General features: G+C 42.0%; 2 protein-coding genes across 3 annotated transcripts in view; both read right to left on the bottom strand.

The window, feature by feature from the left end:
- Positions 1-1,592: 1,592 nt before the first annotated feature.
- Positions 1,593-17,709, bottom strand: znf395a (zinc finger protein 395a). Of its 2 annotated transcripts, none has more exons than XM_038701417.1 (10): positions 17,636-17,709; positions 9,479-9,650; positions 9,002-9,168; positions 8,811-8,920; positions 8,394-8,596; positions 8,201-8,301; positions 7,195-7,471; positions 6,037-6,126; positions 3,847-3,917; positions 1,593-2,834 (listed from the first exon to the last, which is right to left on the bottom strand). In XM_038701417.1, the coding sequence occupies exons 1-10, from the start codon at positions 17,692-17,694 to the stop codon at positions 2,723-2,725; spliced, it is 1,362 nt and encodes a 453-aa protein (XP_038557345.1). In that variant the 5' UTR covers positions 17,695-17,709; the 3' UTR covers positions 1,593-2,722. The 2 variants fall into 2 exon arrangements, with proteins under 2 accessions (XP_038557345.1, XP_038557346.1); XM_038701418.1 differs by lacking the exon at positions 17,636-17,709 and adding an exon at positions 12,741-12,895.
- Positions 17,710-22,970: 5,261 nt separating this feature from the next.
- Positions 22,971-24,048, bottom strand: part of si:ch73-204p21.2 — a 14,765-nt gene continuing 13,687 nt past the window's right edge. The window contains exon 8 of the mRNA XM_038701421.1: positions 22,971-24,048. This exon is cut by the window's right edge and continues 463 nt beyond it. The gene's annotated coding sequence lies outside the window, so the exon portion shown is untranslated.

The raw sequence follows: 24,048 nt of genomic DNA, 5'->3' as shown, positions 1-24,048 counted from the left end.
AAACGGTTGGTAGAACATTTATATACAACTAATCTGCAGCCACAAAATGTTCAGGAGGAAGCAGAAGGATCCTGTATTTCTTTTAACATGATGAGGAAAAATGTTCTCTGACATCTTATTTCATTAGTTTCCCACCAAAATATCTGGGCCGGTATTTATCAAGTTTCTCAAAGTGCCATTTTAGTCTAAAGTGCTGAGAACTTTAAAATTTACTCCGACTTTCAAACTTCAGAATAAAAGCAAGTTATCAAATGTCTTAAAGCTGAGAATCTCTCTCCCTCTGCCAGGTATTTAAGAAGCTCCAGAGGCCTCTCAGGACGTGAGGAGCAGGGGCCTGTATTGGACAGAGGAAGAATGTTTCTGAATTATTTGACAACACACAATTAATTGATGGCGCTCATGTAAAGATGAACTTTTTTCCAATGTGCCTATGTGCATAATATATTCTCTTAAAAATTCTTAATGGTCAAATGTGTGTTGAACGTAAACTTGAACGTAAAGTTTCACCATTCAGAGTGAATTTATCTGAGAATATTCTTAAATAAGGAAATCTCTTCAGTGATTGGTCCTTGCATACAGCGTCATCCAAAATCCTGTTTGCGCCACAGCAAAGTGTCGTGAATCAGCCGTCAGACTGACACTTAAGATTTTGTCCTACACTTCACTCAATTTAGGACTATGAGGCTTGATGACCAACTTTGCGCGCAGCTTTGAGACAAGACTTTTTTTACTCTTACGTCAGTTCTTAGCCGTGTTCTTTTGAGTAATTCTGAGATACTTGATAAATACAGGCCCAGATCTTACAACTTCAGCATCATGAGACTGTGTTCTGGTTCTGTTCAGACCCTCAGCTCTGAGTTCAGGTTCCACAAAAGATCCTGGTTTTGTGTTCGTGCAGAAACACGACCTCAGACGAGGGTCCGGATGGGATCCCTCGTATTTCTGGAGACACAAATTACACCTCAAAGGTTCTTGTGACGTAAATGTCGTAAACACACAACCCTTACATTGAGAGTCTCGTGCTTTACCAGCTCAGCTAACCCTCTACTAGACCGTCGTCGTGTTTTCTCGAGATCTCAGATGTCACTATCACGGGAAAACAAAGATACGTTATCTCGAGAAAATCATCCCATTATCTTAAATGGAGTAAAAAGAATGTATGAATGAATGGCCTCTTAGGGCTTCCGTAGAACACACCAGAACTGAATCGTTAGCTCGGCCTCCAATAAGGGACGATTAGTGCAAAATGCGGTAAACACCGCAATAAAGAAAAAAGAGAGACTCAGCAGCGCCTGGCGGCCAGTTTGGTGTGTCGGGATTCAAATCTGCTCCTGAGTCAGTTCTTTATATTCAACCAACCCATTCTCTACTCGTCACATATGGACGCATGGTCCAGACCCATCGGCGTCAGTTTGTAACGCACTGTGGATCCCTGTAGCGCCATACTTCAGCGCAGTGTGGGGAAGCCCCGTAGCTTCAGCTTTTGACGGTAAAGGCAGGTAAATGATATTTAACAGAAAAGACTGAGTGAGGAGGAGCTTGAGGTGGATGGAGGGCCAGAACCCAGACTTTGTCCCGTGTGAAACAAAAAGTCAACATTAAATATTTTTATTTAAGTTACGTAAATTGCGTTTACAACACGTAAATGCAATTTACTGACGTTCGTAGTTATTTTAATCAAAACCATGATCTTTTCGAACCTTAACCAAGTAGTTTTTGTGCCTAAACCGAACCAAACTGAAACGTTTCACAACTTTAATAACGCGCCGTTTCAAAATAGCAATGTTTCGTAATGCTAGTGTTTTATTTTCAAAGTCTAACCGGACGTTGCATATTTGTTGTTGCTAAGCATTGCTAACTTGACCGCGGAGACTTAAACGTCTAGAAATGATGCTAACGGGGCACCCAGGGCGTTAAAAAGTGACGCCTAAGGGCCTCGACCAAGCGTCAATATGTGACGAGTCGGGAGTGAGAACGTGTTGATTCAAAATGTGGGTTAATCCAGAGGCCTGAACAGCACCGACGAGACGCTGGACGAGCTTAAATCAAACAGGTGGATGTAATTTTCCAGATGTGCTCAGTAAACCAGCACCTGCTTCCTTTTTATTTACAGATTAAAAAAACGTTTTAGTCACTAAGGTGCCTCATATTGTTCAGGTGAAGAAATACTGGGAGACACTTTCATGAATCATTTCGTTCTCATCATTTATGCTGATAACAAACGACCTGCAGCTTGTCGGAGGAGTTACAGCCATACAGGAAGATGAGAAACTTCTTTTTGAATCAACTCTTAAACAGGAACACAGTCTTTTTGTCCTTGTTGGGCTCCCGTAGCAAAAGGTGACTCGTGTTTTGATCCATAAATCTGAATAAAAGCTGGTGTTCAGTCAGCACTGAGAGTTTCCACGGTTAGCGAATGCTGTCTTTTTTTTTTTCTTTTTTTTGTTTTTGTTAAGAACAGCTGAGGAGAGTCGGGCCGGACGCAAAAACGAACTCTCTCGGCTGCGTCAAGGTCAAAGGTCACATCATAGCTGCCTCAACATGGTCATGAAAAAAAGCACCGACAGGAAACAACATCTACAAAATACATTCAAAACAACAAAAAGTAGAAAGAGTACAAAAACAAAAAATATTTCTGGTTTCAGACGTAAGAAAATAGAAAACATCCACCAGGTGAGGCTGAAGTTCGCAGCCCGTCTTTCAGTCCGCGTTCTTCCTGTGTTCAGTCGAGGAAGCGTTGGCAGGCTTTCTTCCAGCGGCACGCCGTACACCACTGGTCTCTGTGCTCGATGCCGTAAACCTTCCTGCACTTCTTGGCTTCACCGCGAATCCTCCTGACAGAGAGAAGAAGAAAAAGAAACACGGAGACCACTGTGAACATGAGGTGTGACTCTCCCGAGGCCGGAACCGTGTAGGGAGGTACTCAGGTTTAACTCGGGGTTACCAAGGAAACTCTGACCGCTACGATGTCAGTGGAGTCGGTGTGTCGCATTTGCATAAAAGGAGCGTGTTCAGCTGTGCAGGCAGAGTGTATTCATAACGGCGCGTGCTCTATATTTTTCCCAGAATGCCCGATGATGGTGTCAGGACACGAGGAGAGTAAATAAACGTTAACGGCAAAATCTAACACTGTTGTGGCCAACAAATCCAGGCTGAGCTTGTTGGCAGTGCGCTGAGTACATGTGTAATTATCTTCTTTAATGTGTAACTAGGGCTGGACAATAAAACCATAACAATATATATATATTATATAGAGGGGTACTAATCCACGAAAAAACTCAGAATTTCCCAGATTACAATGGTAAAAACTTTAATATTCTCTGAAATTATTGTCAAACATTTATGAGAAAGAAACTCTTTAAACCACATCGCTTCACACTCACCTCTGCCGTGTATTATGTCTGCAGTGGGAAATTATATTACACTTCTCAGTTGACTCAAACCCTCTCGGTTTTAATCATTAACAATTCAACCTTGCCAAATCCATCTGGGTTCATGCTCACGCGTCCTCCACACTGAGCGAGCCGGGACGCAACATAAGAGGTTTCTACTCCACAATAGTTTATTTTCTGTTGGACGTTTAATAAATAAGAAAACATCAGAATTTATAAACTCTTTGTATGTTTTCTGTGCAAAAATCTTAATTCTTAAAGTAACTAAAGCTGTCGGTTAAATGTAGGGCAGTAAAAAGTGCAGTATTTCTGTCTGAGATGTGGTGGAGTAGAAGTAGAAATACTTAATGACCGTAGTTGTCAGTAAATGTTTCTTTCCACCACTGATACGAGGGTTTAATTTGTGTTTGTGAGCTCTTAGCTGGTTGCTGTGTGTGTGCATGTAAATACAGACCTGCAGGGGGCGCTCTGATGCTGCAGCCACTGCTCTCCTACGCTGACCGAACGCACTCGAAAAGCCAAACCCTGAGGAGGAGAAAGAAGAAGAAGAGGAGTCAGTGAAAAAGACGAACAGCGCAGGTTTGTGTTGCAGCCTGTTCTCGTCTCCTCGCTCTTCTTCTTCGCTGCTTTCTGATATTTTTATTATTTCAGGGAGCAGAAACAGACTGCTGTTCCTCTTCCTCGTCATCATTTTGTGTGTCTGTCTCTGCTGTGGGTGTTTGTGTCCTCTGTGTTTCGTCCTCTCTGGCCTAAAAACGCTCTGCAGTGGCCTCCGACGGCCTGCAGGTGGCGACGCTGCTCTGTGGCAGATTGATGGAAAATGTGACCACAAACCATCCGAATGGGGGGATTCTCCTTCTGAATGAAAACCACCAGGGAGGAGCACACGCTCAGTCCTCACCCCCCCTCCAGTATGAAACCAGTTTTAACAGGTTTCTCTGGGCTGGCGGAGCAAATAAACAAAAGGCTGCTGTACAGAATCCAGACTGAAAACATAACTGAATTAGAGAAGTACGCCTGTTAATCAACCGGGTGGCTTTACGGGCACCGTAGTTAGTAAGAAATCTAAAATCTAATATTCTCAGGGGGAAGTCCAAAACTTTCTGTTCGACCCAGAGATGCAAACAATAAATAAAGTCCCACCGAGTTACAGAGAACCTGCAGAGTTTCAGTCCACAGATGACGTGTGAATACCTGCAGTGTTTTCTTTACACTTTGTTTTTTATACGCCGACCCACACCAGAGCACCACAACACCACCGGGTATTATCTCCTGCTTCTACATACAGGGCTGCCCCCCCTGCTGTGCTGGAAACACCGAACCAGACAGGAAACGTGCTGCTGTGAAGCCGAAACTAAGAGCCGGACGGTGAAACAAGCACTTCTGTAAACTATTCTTTTATGTTCCTGTGTGGATCGAGCTTCCATATTTAAGACCGACAGGTGAGTCTTAAGTTAAAGTAGCAAAGTATTATCAACAACATGTATTTAAGTATAAAAAGTAAAATACAATATAAAAATATATCTAATCACAGTTTTGTCCAACCAACAGTCCACAACCCCAAATATATTCAGTTTACTGACGACTGACTGATCAAACAGTTATTTACTATTTCAATTAGTACTAATACTAAAGACAGAATTAAAAATCTTGACTTGTTAAAATGATGAGCACCCCTCATATCTCATAACGTTGACATTATAAATTAATAAATTTACTTCATAGTCAATAATTTAATTTCATATCATTCGTAACTTTTCACCTGTTTTTTGTTTCGGGGGCAGAGATGAGCTTCCACAGATAATTAATTCAAGTTTGATTCCAGTACAAACTCATTCAATCATCCTTTATTTATCAAACGTATGGAAGCCCAGTCATGCCAGAAGAATAAAGCCTTAAATAAAATATGGAAGCTCGATCCAGACAGGAACATAAAAGAATAGTTAACATATAGTTGTGAAGAATAGTTAACATATATATATATATATATATATATATATGTTAACTATTCTTTTATGTTCCTGTCTGGATCGAGCTTCCATTTCCAAGGTTTAACAGAGAGAACGACAGGAAATTTAACTACTTCAAATAAAGTTACAGGGCTCTCAACAACAATAACAGTAATTGTTGTAATTTCTCTGTTAATTAGGGACAACTGGTAAATCTGCTAAAAGAATATATATACTAAAAATAAAAATAAATTTAGCCCCAAACAAGCTCACTGAACAGCAGTACTCAATGTACATACTGTACACATACTGTAGGATGGCAAAACATTCCCTGAGTCTAACTATTTTATTGAGGGGTTTAAAGTTTAAATGTCTGTTTGGTGGAACTGATAACAAACGTGACAAGGAGGCACAGTTAAATATATGATTATATAGATAATAGGTTTTTAGGTCACAAACCAAAAAGTGGAAACCACTGATAAACTTTTTAGTATTAAAGTTCAGTGTCTGTATTATATTTAGGAGGATCTATTGACAGAAATGCAATAAAATATCTATAATGAACCGTTAGGGTTAGGGTTAGGTTTTTAATACCTTAGAAAGAATTATTACCACTAGGTGCCACTAAAACTAACACACTGAACCTTTAATTTGAAAAGTAACCTCAGCTGTCAAATATTTGTAGAAAAAAGTACCTGTTTGAGGCAGCTGGTGGGCGGGGCCACCGGAGGACAGGAGGGTGTGTTCGCAGGTGCTGCTGATATCACATGACCGGGAGGTGGAGCCTAAAAAAACAGCAAAATAAATATTACATACACATTTTTATATTTAAAAATTGTTTTTGTTTTTATCAATAACACAAGACAACAGCAGCTGTATTGCCAGGCACCATGTCGTCCATTATCATTATCTGTTTTATTTTGCATATTGTCCGTGACTGGTAAAAGTTTACTAAATTTAAGGGTGTACAGGTGAGACAGGGCAGTGATGATCGGGTCTGATAAGTGACGCCAGTGCTGAAGCGCCTTAAACCTGCGTCCTCTCCAGCAGCCAGCAGGGGGCGACTCCAGCGGCTGCAGAAAGAAGTGTGATTGTATAGAAGTCTGTGAGAAAATGTTTCTACTACTGATTTATTCCCTCAGTAAACACTTTCCTGATGAGTTTATGGTCTCAGTTGCTAGTTTCAAGTCTTCTTCAACACAGCATGATGTTCATTTAGCAAATTATGGTCCCATTTAGAGGAACAGAGACCAGGAAGCAGGGGAGGCTTTAGGACGGGCCAATCAGGATAGAGGCGACTTGTATCCGCTGCTCTGTGTACATTCAACCAGCGCCTCTGAAAAAGCTTATCAGGAGTCAGCTGCTCATTTTTCAGTAAGTACGTTTTGTTTAAGCCTGTTTGTCGCTAGCCAAAATTAGCATCCCAGCTAATATCACAGTTAACGTAAATTACAGGTGCACCTTGCAAACCAAGCTAACTAGCTCCACCCTCTCCTCCAAATATGGTCACGTCCACGTTTGGTTCCAAAAACCAAGATGGTGACGGCCAAAATGGCAAACTCGAGGCTTCAAAACGTCGGTCCACAAACCAATAGGTGGCGTCACGGCGGCTACGTCCCCTTCTTTTATATCGACTGTGGTTCCAACGAATAGATAATCAGTTTTGTATAAATCACTTCTCAGTTTATACAATCATTTTTATGAATTTATGAATATTATATTTATATTGTGTTTTAAAAGTCAAGTAAATAATATAATTGTGTCGAGTTTGTGTTTAAAAAAAATCTAATCACATGTCTTACATTCCAGTCACACATATAACTGTCAATCACGCTGGATAAGCCCCGCCTTACCTGGTAGGAGTGCTCTGATTGGACCTGCAGTAGGCTGATGGTGGAGGAGGGGGCGGAGCGACTCAGAGCGGCATAGGCTTGAAGGGGGGGAGATGGAGGGGAGGGAGGGGGAGGGCTGGGAGGTGAGGAGGAGGACGGGGACGAGGCGGGGGAGGAGTAGAGGGGGGCGGGGTCACAGAGGAGCGGAGGGGGAGGAGACTGCTGCTGCCGTCGGTTAATCTCGGTGTAGTAAAAATCCTCCTCGCTGCGGGAACAACGCTCGTGTTCGCTGCTGCGGCTGCGAGGAGATTACAGGTATTCAGGCACATCAAAACTTAACTTAATAACTTATCATCATAATAATAAATTATTTTTTAATAATGATGCTAGTCATGTGAATGAAAATGTTGAATAGAGAAAAATGGACATGCAACTAACAATTACTAATTAATCATTGATTTCTCTGCCTATGTTCTCTGTATACTGAATAATTATTAATTAATAATAATTAATATCTAATCACAGTTTTATCCGACCAACAGTCCACAACCCCAAATATCTTCAGTTTACTGACGACTGATTGATCAAATGATTATTTACTATTTTAATTAGATACTAAAGACAGAATTAAAAATCTTGACTTCATTTTGGCGTCAAAATGATAAGAGCACCCCTCATATCTCATAACGTTGACATAATAAATTTATAAATTGACTTCATAATCAAAGAATTTTTAGATATTTTATTTTTTCATTCATAACTTTTCACCTGTTTTTTTGTTTCTGGGGCAGAGATGAGCTTCCATAGATGATAATTTCAGGGTTGATTCCAGTACAAACTCATTCAATCATACTTTATTTATCAAATATATGGAAGGCCAGCCATGCCAGAAAAATAAAGCCTTAAGACGAGAAATAAAATATTATGAATAATTCTCACAACCATATGTTAACTGTTAACCATGTTCCTGTCTGGATCGAGCTTCCATATTTAAGGTTCAACAGAGAGAACGACAGGTGAGTCTCACCACAGGTGTGTTGTCCGGATGTGACGTTTTATTCCCACCACGGACGTCAGCACTTTCCCGCAGCTCGGCCACAGACACCTGTAAGCCGCCTTCACTGAGTTCTGCAGGAGGAAACACACCGTCAGCGCTCTGCTGTGCCGCTGTTTTCATTTGTCCTGCGACAGCCATAAAAAATAAATAAAACCCTGCTCACCCTGCGTTTACGTGGCGCCGGCTCGTCGAACAGCACCTGCTCCAGTTCCATGTCCAGTCCTTCGTCAGGGGGCACGGCCGGGCTGGCGTTGGGCTCTGCAATTGGTGGAGAGGGGGTGGGGCTTCTGTTTCTATGGCCGACGCTCCAGTAGCCGCTGCTGCCGCTGTCGGAGAGCTCGCCGCCTCCACAGTCCATCGGAGGAGCTGAAGCACAAACACGACGTATGACGTAAAAACAAGCTCTTTAGTAGACGTACTTTGTTTCACTGCTGCCACACTTGCTGCCCCATTAGTTACATGGGAAAACAAGGTGCAGGTAATTAGCCTCTAATACTTCACAACTTTGTCTCAGTAGAAACTTTGGACTCTTGTTGTTTTTGATTATTGTTACTGAGATGGTGGTTTGTTGTTGTAGTACCTGTTGCGTCTGGGTGGGCGGGGCTGTGCAGCAGAGGACTGCAGGACAAACTGCTGAGAACCATCGCTGCCATCAGCTCGTCCATCTCCACCTCCTCCGGACTCCTCTGACTGCAGGAGGGAGAAGGTTATTTAATGGAGAATAGGCACAGACATGTGGAGACAAACAGAGACGGGGAGACGGCGTCTGACCTTCTGGGGACGTCGATGCAGGAGGAGACGGATCTGCTGCGGGGCGGAGGCGCTGAGGAGGAGGAGGAAGGATGAGATGAAGACCAGACAGAAACGTCAGTCTGCATGAGGTCCAGCTGATCCACCACACCTGGAGCTTCACCTCCTCCTCCACACTGAAAATACACCTGAGAGAGAGAGAGAGAGAGAGAGAGAGAGAGAGAGAGAGAGAGAGAGAGAGAGAGAGAGAGAGTGAACAGCTGTGATAGGCTGAGACACCTGTCAATCAAGACAAACTTTCCCTGAACGTCTCCCTGACGGTGGTTTTTCCCCACAGGGGAGGTGGGTTTTTTCATCGCTCTTCCACTGAAGTAGAAGTGAAACATGAAAGTGGGATTTTCTGTACATTTTCTAAAACAGAAAAACGTGAACGCCTGGCGGATGAGACAGCGTTAACGTGGCTCGAGGTTTCTTGAACGCCGGCAACCATGATCTCACCTTCAGCCCGGGATGACCTTTGACTCTGCTGCAGGCCTGCTGTCCTGCCGCTGTCTCGCCGGTCTCCTGACCGGTCTGGGTTCCCGCCGCCGGGCAGGTGGAGCTCACCAACGCCCCGAAAGGGGAACGCTTCCCCAGACGAGCCTTTGGTAACATGTCTGTCTGCCTGGATCTGAAACACAGAGCGGATCCAGTTCAGTCAGTGCTGATGCTCTGACAGTGTCGCAACAGATGACGAAACCTAAATCCTTTAAAGGGTGAAGTTATCCCAGCAGCTGGAGGCGGTGGAGGTTCCCAAAGTGAGGTGCCTTAAAGGAGTTCCTCTACTGATTTATCAAAACATTTCTACAACTCATGATGGACAGTTAAACTATAAAGATCGAAGTCCATGCAGAGATCATTTTTTTATTCCGCATTCTTCTTCCTTTCAGTCAAATCAGTTTTTATTCCTAAAGCACATTTTAAAAACAAGGTGTACAAAGTGCTCACGAGGAATAAAACATAAAACACACACCAGTGGTTCAGGAGCAATTCATAGTCCACAACAGAGGACCACACAGCTCTCACGCTGGATCAAAAACCAGGGAATAAAAGTCAGTTTTCAGTTTTAAAAGTCTCGAGGGTGGGGGGCCATTTTGACCTGTGGAGGCAGCTCATTCCACAGTTTGGGGCCCCTGGTTTTTAGCCTGGTTTTAGGGGCGACCAGCCGCAGTTCATCAGTGGACCTAAGCAAAGTCCTTATAGGAGGCCTGCAGGTTATCTGGGACTAACAGGATCAGGTCTCGCTCTAAATGAACGGGCAGGGAGCCTAACTGCACTTTCACCGGTCACCTGAACATAAAACCTGCATGTAGAGAATCAGCAGGAAAATCTGAAAAGGTTTGATGACTTTGCCCCAAAATAAGGTTTAAAAAGTGATTTTGTGAAGTGACAACAGGTTATACTTCCACTGCACTTGCGTGGTAGACGCTTACTTCAGGAGGAAGCACATGATTAGCTTAAAATGTCCCAGCTCGACTGTTAAAAGCAGACGATTGACTATCTAGCGGAACAGGCGGGACAATCGCCGTCTTTTGGCGTTACAGGCTGTCTCTATAGAGTTTTATTGAGAATGCTGGCTGGTGTCTCCTCTTCAAACGACTCTGACCTCAGCTCTCTCAAAGGGGTACAGACCTGTAAGAGGTCTGAGATGTAACGGGGGTGCCAACTCATTTAGAGATTTAAAAACAAAACAATAAGATCTTTAAAATGTAGTTTCTAAGACTGGACCAGAACAGGTGTGATGTGTGTAACTGTTGGCGAAAGACAGAGGATTGTTTAACACCTCGTGCATTGCAGTAGTCCAGACGGGATTCGATAAAAGCACGTTGTTAAAACCCAGCGCCTACATTACCCACAATGCACCTGCTGGCTGCAGCAGAGATGAGCAGCAGCTGCAGGAGTCTGTGTGAGCTCACTGCAGATCTGAGGCGACACCTGAGCTTCCAAAACAATACTTGTTTTTCATTCACAAGAACTTTTCCAAAACTATACAACCTGAAGTTTTAAATCTGGAAGTGACAGATTAAAGAACACGTGAAGAAGATAACTACTGACCACAGACATTTACATTTCCTCATGTGGCGCTTTTTTCCCCAGCAACTTGCATTTCACGAACAACAGCATCAGTACCGTAAAAGATCTACAAGGGACAACAGATACTAGTAAGAGCTGTTAGGGCATCAATGGGGTAAATACTCAGGGGAAGATCACTAACAGACGTGTTTCGGTCTGTACCAAAGACGTCCTGCGCCCCGATACAACATGACTGGAGCAGTGGCTGCTGGGAAAAGTTCTGGATTAACTGTTGACGGTCAGACCTGATCTGTGTTACACAGATCTGAGTGAAATCACGGTGACTCACCCCGGCTGTGCTGTCATTTACAGTCAGGCCGCCGTGTGTGTGTGTGTGTGTGTGTGTGTGTGTGTGCGCGTGTGTGTGTGTGTGTGTGTGTGTGTGTATGTGCGTGTGTGTGTGTGTGTGTGTATGTATGTGTGTGTGTGTCTGTGCAGTAAGGATTTAAATGAGTGCAACAGATGGCTTCAACTGTTCAATCAATTGTTTCTTTATCGCAGTGTGTCTGCTAATACTGATGATTATTACAACATTTTAATTGGTGAACTGTCACTGTGGCAACGTGATGAAACATTATGACCCCCCCACCACCGTTCAAGGTTTCCTGTTAAATCAGTGACTCAGAACAGCCAGAGTTACTCAGAAACACTGTATCAACACATAAACTAAGGATAATACATAGAAATACACTAAATGGCCTAAACGACTTTCTCCCACATGTTGCTCCTGTTGAGACTCCAGATCATTATTGAAAAATGCTAATTTTAGTTTAGTTTAGACGTCTTCAGAGTCCTTGTTTGATCCGACTAACAGTCGAAAACCTTCAAATCTTAAGTTTAAAGTCATACACGACCAAGAAGATCCTCACGTTAGAGAAGCTGGAACTGCACCGAAACAGTTTCAACGAACCGACTAATAGTTTCAGCTTCTACTTCATGTTCACCCTGAGGAGGGGGGGGCGAGGACAGGACTCTGGCCGGTCCAGTTCTTCCACACCAAACTGGGGGAATTTTGCATTTTGAGCTGCTTTGTGCTCGGGGACTTGGTCATGTTGAGACAAACACAAACATGGAGGTTTCAAGTATGACCAGTTTCCTGCCCCACTGTGGCCTCTGAGTGAAGCTGACCCGGGACTACATCCGACCCATATGAGGCTGTTCTTTGATCATTTTTATTGTATAAACATTAAATAATTAAACAAAGAAACAACATAAACCCACACGAACTGTGCAAACACACACCCCTGTCTGCTGCTCTGAGCCAATCACATTCCTTCAGTGCCTCACCCTCCACAATAAGAGCGCCCATTGAACATTAAATCCACTTTCACTGCTTCTCTCAGACTTTCACTTTAAAGCCCTAAAACGTCAACAAACAACGTCTCGATGTTCAGTTCAGAAACTCTTCACACTGTGTATCCACCCGGAACAACGACAACAACAACAAGATTAAGGTTACAGCAAAGGTTGTCCTGCAGATTTGGCTGAAAAATGATGAAATGAAGTGAAGGCAGCACGTTTCCCTTTGTGAACTTCACAGCTGTCCATTCACTCCTCACTGTACCAACCAACACGGCCAGAAACCATCCAGGAAACACTTTGTACAAACAGGCAGTAAAATGAAAAGCATGCATCAGGTGGAACATACCTGCAGAGTCTCCAACAACAACAACGACAACAACAACAACTGTTCCAGTAGCTGTGAATGTGTCCACTGCTGTTCAATGGGAGCTGAGTGAGAGCTGCTGCAGGCTGCAGCCACTTGGACTCTCAGGGAGGGAGGAGAGCCCCGAAGACCCGGACCGGATCGGACCGGGTCTTCTGGAAGGGAGTTTTTCTTTTCTGTTTTCTCAGCATTGCATCAGAATCACAAGCAGACAGAGGTTTATAGCCAAGAAGTATTTTACAGGTGCAAGGAATTTTCTAGGGTGATTAGGTGCTAGATATAAACATACAGTTGACATAAATAAATGTGAAAATATATAGGGGCGGCTGTGGCTCAGGAGGTAGAGCGGGTTGGCCGTTAATCGGAAGGTCGGCGGGTCGAAGTGATACTGAACCCCAATTTACCCTGGCAATGAGTGAATGAGTGAATGAGTGTGAATGTTAGTTTCCGTTTGAGCACTTAGGCTCAGTGTATGAATGTGTATGACTGGTGAATGCAGATGTAGTGTAAAAGCGCTTTGAGTGGTCGAAAAGACTAGAAAGGCGCTATACAAATATAGAGCATTTACATTCACTCCTAATTCCTGACAGGGAACATTTTACATGTACCTATGGAACAATATGCAAATTATAAAAGAATAATAGAACTATGTGTGTAACTATCAACTGTTAGTAGTACTATTGCTGTTGCTAACAAGTACTTTTACTGTGGTTAACTACCAACTGTTAGTGGTACTATTGCTGTTGCTAACTAGTATTGCTGTTGCTAACTAGTACTTTTACTGTGGTTAACTATCAACTGTTAGTAGTACTATTGCTGTTGCTAACAAGTACTTTTACTGTGGTTAACTACCAACTGTTAGTGGTACTGTTGCTGTTGCTAACTAGTACTTTTACTGTGGTTAACTACCAACTGTTAGTGGTACTGTTGCTGTTGCTAACTAGTATTGCTGTTGCTAATTAGTACTTTTACTGTGGTTAACTACCAACTGTTAGTGGTACTATTGCTGTTGCTAACTAGTATTGCTGTTGCTAACTAGTACTTTTACTGTGGTTAACTATCAACTGTTAGTAGTACTATTGCTGTTGCTAACAAGTACTTTTACTGTGGTTAACTACCAACTGTTAGTGGTACTGTTGCTGTTGCTAACTAGTACTTTTACTGTGGTTAACTACCAGCTGTTAGTGGTACTGTTGCTGTTGCTAACTAGTATTGCTGTTGCTAATTAGTACTTTTACTGTGGTTAACAACCAACTGTTATTGGTACTATTGCTGTTGCTAACTAGTATTGCTGTTGCTAACTAGTACTTTTACTGTGGTTAACTACCAACTGTTAGTGGTACTATTGCTGTTGCTAACTAGTATTGCTGTTGCTAACTAGTACTTTTACTGTGGTTAACTATCAACTGTTAGTAGTACTATTGCTGTTGCTAACAAGTACTTTTACTGTGGTTAACTACCAACTGTTAGTGGTACTGTTGCTGTTGCTAACTAGTACTTTTACTGTGGTTAACTACCAACTGTTAGTGGTACTATTGCTGTTGCTAACTAGTACTTTTACTGTGGTTAACTACCAACTGTAAGTGGTACTATTGCTGTTGCTAACTAGTACTTTTACTGTGGTTAACTACCAACTGTTAGTGGTACCTTTGTTGTTGCTAACTAGTACTTTTACTGTGGTTAACTACCAACTGTTAGTGGTACTCTTGCTGTTGCTAACTAGTACTTTTACTGTGGTTAACTACCAACTGTTAGTGGTACTATTGCTGTTGCTAACTAGTACTTTTACTGTGGTTAACTACCAACTGTAAGTGGTACTATTGCTGTTGCTAACTAGTACTTTTACTGTGGTTAACTACCAACTGTTAGTGGTACCTTTGTTGTTGCTAACTAGTACTTTTACTGTGGTTAACTACCAACTGTTAGTGGTACTCTTGCTGTTGCTAACTAGTACTTTTACTGTGGTTAACTACCAACTGTTAGTGGTACTATTGCTGATGCTAACTAGTACTTTTGCAGTGGTTAACTGCCAACTGTTAGTGGTACTATTGCTGTTGCTAACTAGTACTTTTACTGTGGTTAACTACCTGTTGTTTGTAGTATTATTGCTAGTAGTAGTGACCGTCAATCAGGCTAGAGGCAACTCGTATCCGCTGCTCTGTGTACATTTAACCAGCGCTGCTAAAAAGGTTATCAGGAGTCGGCTGCTCATTTTTCAGTGAGTACATTTTGTTTTAAGCCTGTTTGTCGCTAGCCAAAATTTGCATCCAAGCTAATATCACAGTTAATGTGAATTACAGGTGCACCTTGCTAACTGGCTAGCTCCGCCCTCACATCCAAATATGGTCAAGTCTGGTTCCAGAAAACAAGATGGTGACGGCAAAAATGGCAAACTGGAGGCTTCAAAATAGTCCACAAACGGCTACGCCCACTTTTTTTATACCGGCTGTGGGTTCGACATGCTACATTGTTGGATTGATTAGCAGTGATAAACTGATTAAATCTGTCGGTTGGAACAAAAAAACTTTTTGTCGTCACCTTCAAGATTTAGGAAATACTTTTGAACCAAACGATTAATGTAGAAAATGATCGACAGATTAATTGATAATGAAAATAATCCTCCTGTTAAACACCTCAATAAAACATCTGCACGGATTAACAAACTCCATTTAATGAATATTTTAAAGTAAAACTTCCTGATCATTTCTTATAGTCTCTGTGGACTGATAACTATTGACTGAACTATCTCTGTGATTCAGTAACAGTTTAATTGTAATGCCACTTTGATTTGATTTCAGAGAACAAAATAAAAATAATTCTGATGTTGCTAAAATGATTATTTATTATAATTTATTAGTTTATTGATTTATAGAAACAAATTATGCATCACTAACTGTCCATGTTCTCTGCTGAGGTCTGAGCCAGCCGGTCCGCTCCGCGTTTTCCCAGCAGCCCCCGCGGTAGCTCTCTAGCCTAGTAGTAAACAAGAGAACCACGTGGGGAGGAGCTGGATGCTGATTGGTGGAGCGTAGCCGCGAAGGAACACACCCCTCTGAGGTCTGTTGTTTACTGAGTCTTCTGCACCCACACACACACTGAACGTAACTGACGCACTGTACGTGACCACTGTACTACTCAAACAGTACTCACACAGTACTCGTGTACCTGTGTAATACTGCCTCTGAGTTATTCTGCACGTTGTTTCTGCAGCGGAGAACAATCAGCTGCAGGAGAAAACAAGTACACACAGTACTACAGTAGCAGTAGACCTACAAACATTACAGTGCAATGTCACACACCGGAATGTTTGAGCATATTATATAGAATAAAATAGTACAGGAATATTGTGGAAATACTACAAGAACTACCTCAATGGAACATAAATCACGTATTATGAGCATTGTAGTATATTTCACCAGTTTTTGCTCATGCTTTTGCAGTTTCCATCAGTGTGACGTTTGATAGTAGTACTGCATGTCTTTGTACTGTAGTAGTGTAGCTTATAGGCGGAGATCAATCCTTCATTAATTACATAACCCCCCCCCATGTCCTCAGAGTGTCCTCGCTGTGCGTGTGCGTCCGCGCGTGTGTGCGTGTGTTTGTGTGTGTGGAGCTGCACGTAGCCGCAGCAACGCACCGCCCGCCGCTTGAGGCTCGTGAGCTACGTGCAAACAGACGAGCCTCCTGCTGTGAGAGATCAAACCAGCAGCGTGCTGTGATCAGCGCGGGTCGACACGTTTGATCAGAACATTAAAATATAACCTGTGCTGCCTGATCGATGCACGTGGGACACAAACAGTTACCAGCTGTGGTTCTGTGCTGTGATCCACTGGGTTTGTAAGTGTTGGAAGATGATGTCTCCTCCCCCCTCAGAGCCGCACAGTGGTTCAGTCCGCAGAGTTTATTTCACCTCCAGCTGGGACAAGTTTTCATTATAATATCTTATTATACTATTTTACAATAATACTTTCATTATAACATGTTGATGAGTGAGTTTGACCCACTTTCACTCTGATATCACACACTATAATAATAATAATATATAATAACAACAACAATAATAATAATAATAAAAGTAAAAGAAGACTACTTTGACTAAACTTTTTAAAACTCTTACAGGAGCAATAATTGAAAAGATAAAACTAAATCTAACGGCAGAATATTAAGAAAAGAAATTAAACCCTCGATAAAGCAAAGTTTTAGCAAACTAACGTCTTCATCGCGTCTCGGTAAACCGAATAATATTTGGATTATTCCACAGTGTCATCTTTGGGCTTTAAGATTTCTGATATCACAGACAAAAAAAACCACCTATTCGTCAATTAATGGTAAAAATAACCATTCGTTTCAACACACAGTAAATCATCACAGCCTAGTTAATGTTCTGTATCTTGAAGCTCTTTTAACATTTTCAATGCAGAACTTTTACTTGTAACACAGTACTTTTGCAGTGAGGTATTAGTACTTTTACTTAAGTAAATATGTTACTTCATATACTTCATCCACCACTGCTTTTGTCTCTGCAACACAGACAGAAACTTCACGGTTTAGCAGTAATGAAATAAAGACGGGTCTTAGTTACTGTCAGTCATCGCACGGAACATAGTAATTAAATTAAACATCCGTGTGTGTTTGTGCTGCAGTGAAGGCCTCAAATAAATAAAGATTACTGTGTGGGACTGGAATTAAAATCCAACTGAACATTTACTTTCTTTCTACAGCAAACCCAGACTCTCTTCTCACAGCCTTGAACTAGCTAAACATTAGCACTAACGTTTCTTTTCTACACAGACACACAATGAACATGATTTAAGATTAAAGAGTTTATCTAAAGCTGGCAATGCTTTAACTAAAAAAAATCTAAGATACTTTCTTACCTCAGAATTATTTCTTTCCTCCTAAAAGTGTCTCTGTCTGCCACAGGCGCTGCTTCCATGTGAAATAAGGACTAAAGAGAGCATGTGCAGACTGAATCAGGTGACTTCTAACTTACTGCTGATTGGAGAAACTGAAATGTGTTACAACCACCCCCGATCTCCCCTACTTAAATACAATTTAGATGTGCTCTTTATACTTCTGCTGCACCTCATTTATCTGACAGCTTTACTAACTTTTCAGGTTCAATAATACAAATTAAATTAAAATCAACCCAAACATCATGATGTTTTATCACTGATTAAGCTACACAGCAGTTTATAATTTATGACCACATACGTTTTTTGAGTTTACTCTGTAAGGAAAGTGTTGTATCCTCCACCTACTCACATTTATTTTGAGCACTATCAATATCCGTCAGTACAAATATGAGTACTAATATTCCATTTGATGTATTGGATGTTGATGTGTAAATATTTCCCATAATTCATTTGCTGATTGATCTTAATGGAAATCTTTGTTTTTGGTGTCTTTTGTTAATAAAGTTTAATAAAGTTAGATCTAATTGTGCGCCCTCAATCAGTAAAGGAGAACTTTATTTGTCCCCAGAGGGGCAATTAGTTTTGGAGTAAATAAAAACACACACAGATACCACAGTACACGCACTATATCACACAGATGTCAGAAGAAGAAGTAAAAACACATAAGAACTCTATGTTTTAGTACCACTAAGATGAAGGCAGTATTTACCAGCGTGTCACCTTTTAAGCCTCTTTTCCACCACATGGTCTCTCAGTGTCTGCCAAAGAGATGCTAATATTCTTGTTCTGGAGAGGAGACGTCCTCGGTGGTAATTCAGCTCCCGCTAAAAACGCCCTGAGCGGTCAACACTGAAGGAATCCTACAGTAAAAACAAAGTGAGCTCCTAAACTGAGCTAACGTTAGCAGCAGCAGCAGCTAACTTAGTAGGTGTTTATTGTTTGTAAAAGAAAGTCTTTGCGGATGAGGTGGCGACACGAAGGCCGGGGCGACAAATCACATTAGTTTCTCCAGTCAGATTGAGTTGGTTGCATAAACTCAGTGCTTCTCAGTGCTGTTCATACTAGGTCATATTGTATATACTGTATACCAATACACCTACCTCAGGTCTTAAGGTCATAGGTCTTATTTTTTCCAGCATCCTTTGCACTATGCTCCATCACACTGTGTACATTATGTATGTGTATGTGTACCTGTATATCATATCCACCTTCAACATGTACATAATGAGAATAATATTTTACTCTTGCATCCTTTTACTGCACTATTTGTCAATATGTCTATATTGTTTTGTTCATAGTGTGTATATTAGTGTTGTCTATACTGTAGTTTGTGTCTGATTTTATTTTATTATATTTTATTATTGTGTTATGGTATTTTTGTACAAGTAAGCACATCGTGAGCAATGTACAATCCTGAGTCGAATGTACTGTGTACACATACCTGGCAATAAAGCGGATTCTGATTCATTTGTATTGGCACTCGGGTGTTGTTGTGTTGCGTTTTCTTTGCATGGCTGTATGAAACAGGTAAGTGGCACCGTTGTGCATCACTATGAAATGGAAAATAAATGGGTTAACGGGTCTGTGGGAAAAGTATTTAAGTATCACTGTGTGTGCATCATCAAGTTTTCTCCCTACAGCGGATGTTTTTCTTTAGCGATATTCGGCCGCAACACTGCTCTTGAACAGCAGATACTGATGACGCAAAACGTTCTGCAGTTAGACGAAGACAGGAATGAGATCCTTGTTCTAGGTGCTGATGGTCAGAGACAGGAGATTCACTCAAAACTGAAAGTTAAGTTTGTTTGGGGTCACAAAGTGCTTTACAGCAAAGCTGTAATAAGCTAAAAAATAACTAAAACAGCAACTGAACATAAAATACCAGAGACATTTTGAGAAAGCAAAACCTTATTGCTAATTAAAAGCTTGTTTCCACAGAATCCAGGGCTCTCAGGCTAAAGGGAGGGAGTTCCAGGGCCTTGGAGCCGCTACACAGAAAGCTGTTCTGGGAACAGTTAAAAGGCCTGAAGACCTCAGAGAGCGACCAGAGGTGTGTGCACGCAATAGATCCTGGATGTAAGAGTGAGCTTGACCGTGCAAGGCTCTGTAAGTACTGATTAAAAGTTTCATAATGTGTGTGAATGGGTGAATGCAAACACAGAGCATTTACATCTAAAGCCAATGAAGGGCCTTAATGTGCGATCTCCTGCTGGTCTTAGTCAAAAGTCTTGCAGCTGCACTCTGGGATTTGTGATAAAATAAAAGTATGAACAAGCATCTTCATCTCTTTTTCAGAAAAAAAAACAGGAACGAACGACACTGTTTACATGACTGTTAGAACACAGTCAGAAGATGAGATTAATCTGATTAAATTTAGGGGAAATGTTGTCCAGGGCAACTATCATCGCCTCAGTTTTATCTGCATTAAGTGGCAGAAAGTTGTCTTCCAACCTTTTGTTAATGGAAGCTGAACTATTCTGCAAAAGCGACAGTTTGTGTGTAAATAAGAAATCCAGGTGGATGAAGCTCGTATAACTAGAACAGAATTTTACGTTAAATCCATGTTGTTTCCGCCAGATGCTGAAAAACTGGTTCATTCATTCACCTCCTCCAGACTGCGCTAACGCCCTGTTGCCCAGACAGACTGTGGGATGGCTCATTCAAGACATCTTTTACTCTGTGCTAAGATCACTTCACTGGCTTCCTGTAAAACACAGAACTGAGTCTCTGGAACAAACTTCCTGATGATTTGAGATGAACAACAGCAGCTGTGTTTTTAACACAGGCTACTTGTCTTTTGTAGATAGTACGTTTTTGCCCCCCCGCCCTGCATGATGAGCTGAGGCAGCTGAGTAACACCCCCCCCCCCACCTGTTGTTTATCTGCCCTACTCTTTGACTTGCTGCCATCCTGTAACTGTAAAAATTTGATCTTCTCTCATCTGAAGTGAGACAGCGCTCACTCCTCACGTCTCTCTCTGTGTCTTTGGCTCATTACCCACGATGCACTTCAGAGCTGCTTGATCAGCTGATGATGACATCTCCTCAGCAGGCAGCGTCCAAAATGATCGGCCTGGTCTCCCTGCCGACGACTGGTAAACTGAAAACATATCTTATCTTATCTTGAAATAGGTCGATTGTCAAGTGTCCCAAAACGGACTACAAGTCTCGTGACATTTAATGTGTGGAAAACTTTATAAAAAAGGGTTTGTTTGTTGAAATATGAATTAATCAGCACATTGATCCTGAATGTAAAGAAACATCAGCTGCAGTCTGATCAGCTCAATAACTGCACATTAATGAGGAGGAAGAATCTGAATCAGAGGAGATATAACGGTACAACAGTGTGTTTGCAGTGCATCCTGTCTCAAAACCTAAAATAAGTTTAAATAAGTTTGTGTAGAAAGAAGGAACGTTCCTGATGTTGGATGTGAAGATATAGACTTCTAGTAATCATGTTTATGGTCAAATGGACTAAAGAGAATATTAAATAAACAGACAGTATCGGAGAGCTTGACTCATATTTTGACATGAAAAGTGGTCTTTGCTCTGAAAAGGTTGGTGGCTGCAGCTTTTCTGCATCTTTACGTCGTCAGTTTGTGTTCCTCTTGTCTTTTAACTCGACGACGTCCCCGAGCACGAAGCAGCTCCATAAAGAAAAGCTTCTCCCAGTTTGCTGTGGCAGAACACGGCCTGCACAGAGCCCTGTGGGCTGAAGTGACAGCCAGCTGATCGACGTGGTGAACGTGCCTGTTGTCACATTTTCCAGAATTTCATTCATCTACTGGAACCCGTTCTGCTGAACTCTTTACAGCAGGATGTTACTGACACACACACAGTGAGTTACAGCTGACTCATGACACAGCAACGCCATCTGACTCACTGTGAGTTTCTAAATGTTGAAACTTTATTCCAAACTTGCATCGACCGGTCACAAACCTGCAGACGTCAAAGAGATGATGACACTTTCACATGAGACGGTGAAATCATTTCCTGGCACGCTGCAAGATCACTCTCTGTTTTTAAATTCCTTAGCTAAGGGTCCAATATCTATATTTATATACAGTATATACAATATGACATTTTGCTACAGTGTAAAGTAGTTAGTGTGAAGCTTGTATAACAGTGTAAACTTGCTGTCCCCTCAAAATAACACATCATAGCCATTAATGTCTAAACTGCTAGCAACAAAAGTGAGGACACCACTAAGTGAAAATGGCCAAATTGGGCCCAAAGTGTCAATATTTTGTGTGGCCACCATTATTTTCCAGCACTGCCTTAACCCTCTGGGACATGGAGTTCAGCAGAGCTTCACATGTTGCCACTAGAGTCCTCTTCCACCCCTCCATGGCTGTGTGATGTGATATTTTGAGGGGACAGCAAATTTACACTGTTATACAAGCTGTACACTCACTACTTTACACTGTAGCAAAGTGTCAATTCTTCAGTGTTCAAATCAAATATTTACCAACATGTGAGGGTGATACTGCATATATAACTATATAAATGAAGATTAATTTAGTTGTAATATCTCCACAGATCCTGCACTCACCTTGTCGCCTCTCCTGAGCGTCCCTGCCCATCTCCCCACCTGCTTCTCTGAGGCTACAGCCACACTACTTAAACGATTTCTGTCCACACCGGCGTTTTAGCTACAAATCAGAACTGATGGCCGTCTGTATTTAAACGACTGAAAACGCACGTCACGTGACCGTTCACGTACGCTGAGCATGTGCGTGCCGGTGTAAACAGGAAGCAGATGTGTCGGCTAAAGAAGAAAGTTCAATTAGAGAAGAACGACGAGCAGCGACGGTGAAGAAGCACAGCAGAGATTTCTCTGCACGGAACACGGGAGGACAAAGAGACTGTGGCGGCGGGAAACAGGCTGGGGGTCGTCACAAAGTAAATACAGAGACACGCACAGTACAAGTGTCTAAGTGTTATTTACACAGTACAGAATATTTTTGTAAAAACACTAAAACTAAAACTCTTCTGCATGACAATCAGGAAGCCAAACGTGAGCGTCTGCATCATCATTTTCACCTGTCAGCACTAACACGTTACCCGGGGTAAAACGGGGTCAGCAGCGTTTTCAAACTTTTTTGGTGTTCGGATTCACTGTTTTAGTCTGGACGGGAGGCGGAAACGTAGCAGAAGCCGTGAGTTTTAAAAGGAAGACGTAGGAGTGTGGATGGAGCCTGAGAGGCCGGAGAGTCCAACGTGGAGGAAGCTGTCGTAGCTTATTAGCTCGTGTGTCCCCGTCCAGGTTTCCTGAAGCTCCTCTGTCAGAGAGCTGCTTTGCTAACTGACTGTTAGCTCATTTATTGTCTTCAATAACTTTTTATTGAACAAAAAAATGCCAAAAAGAATGAAGGGAAATAGAGATCAGCTCTGGGAGAAAATCCCCATCAGGACCACATGTCCACAAAAATATTATTTTAAACATTAAAACATCTAATGAACAGTTTGTCCGGCTCCCCAGAGGACTGATGCTTTTTTAAATCTCTGTGCTGGGAGAGATCATCAGGTGTTCAGCAGCCTCATTTTAACCAAACATTAAAGGTCATTTATATTTGCTGCAGTGTTTCAGCGGCGACCTGAGTCATGATGCGAGGATCGGAAAACAAGACGACGCATCAACACGTGATATAAAATACATAAAAAGCACAAATATTATGAAATGTCTTTTTTTGAAATGCGACCTCAGTCTGGACGTTCAGATCGGACTTCATGCGACTCTGATGTCATTATAGAGCGACTGTTTCCGAGCTCGACGGAGCCCTTGTGAACTAAAAAGCTCCACACGAAGCCTTTCTTAAACATGTGGCTCTCTTTCTCCTCGTCCTCGCTATCATCTGCTCACAGATTCCCTTTCTTCCACCTGAAATCCACCTGAAATCCACCTGAAATCCACCTGAAATCCACGGGGTCGCCGGCTAACTTCTGAGTCATGTGCATGCTAATGGAAACAGTAGAGAGAGAGTTGTGTAGCAAATATGCTGTACAGAGTCAGAAACAAGGCGTGCAATGAAAAGGACAGAAAGATGTGAACTTTTCTTGTAACTCTTGAAAATGTGACCCCGGGAGGAAGCCAGGAGAGGGCGATGAAATACAGAAGGGTTAGTATGAGCTAACCCGAGCTGTTGTGGCTCCTTGATTCCTTTTGTACGACAACGAATCGTGACAACAGTCGCTCTAGAGCGATCTGACCGTCCAGACTGAGGCTGCATTTTAGACCTGGATCTGATTTGGACCACATAAGAAAGTGGCTCTGAACTGGAAAAGAGTCCATGTGAGCTGGACTGTTCACACTGTTAGAAAGAAACAGATCTGAGTCACGTGTGAGCAAAGAAATCAGATTCAGGTCACTTTGTC

Source organism: Micropterus salmoides, unplaced genomic scaffold (genome assembly GCF_014851395.1).
Source record: "Micropterus salmoides isolate LMB-PRFRI ecotype aquatic unplaced genomic scaffold, ASM1485139v1 Ms_hic_scaffold_6, whole genome shotgun sequence".
NCBI classification, from domain to species: Eukaryota; Metazoa; Chordata; class Actinopteri; order Centrarchiformes; family Centrarchidae; genus Micropterus; species Micropterus salmoides.
Note: the sequence above shows the minus strand (reverse complement) of the source record. Positions and strands in the feature narration are given on the sequence as shown.

Coding starts and splice junctions, on each gene's coding strand:
- znf395a (XM_038701417.1), bottom strand. CDS start 17,694: ATGGAAGCAGCGCCTGTGGCAGACAGAGACACTTTTAGGAGGAAAGAA. Junction 9,169..9,478: donor AAGGTCATCCCGGGCTGAAG/GTGAGATCATGG, acceptor TCTCTCTCTCAG/GTGTATTTTCAGTGTGGAGG. Junction 8,302..8,393: donor CGGCGCCACGTAAACGCAGG/GTGAGCAGGGTT, acceptor TTCCTCCTGCAG/AACTCAGTGAAGGCGGCTTA.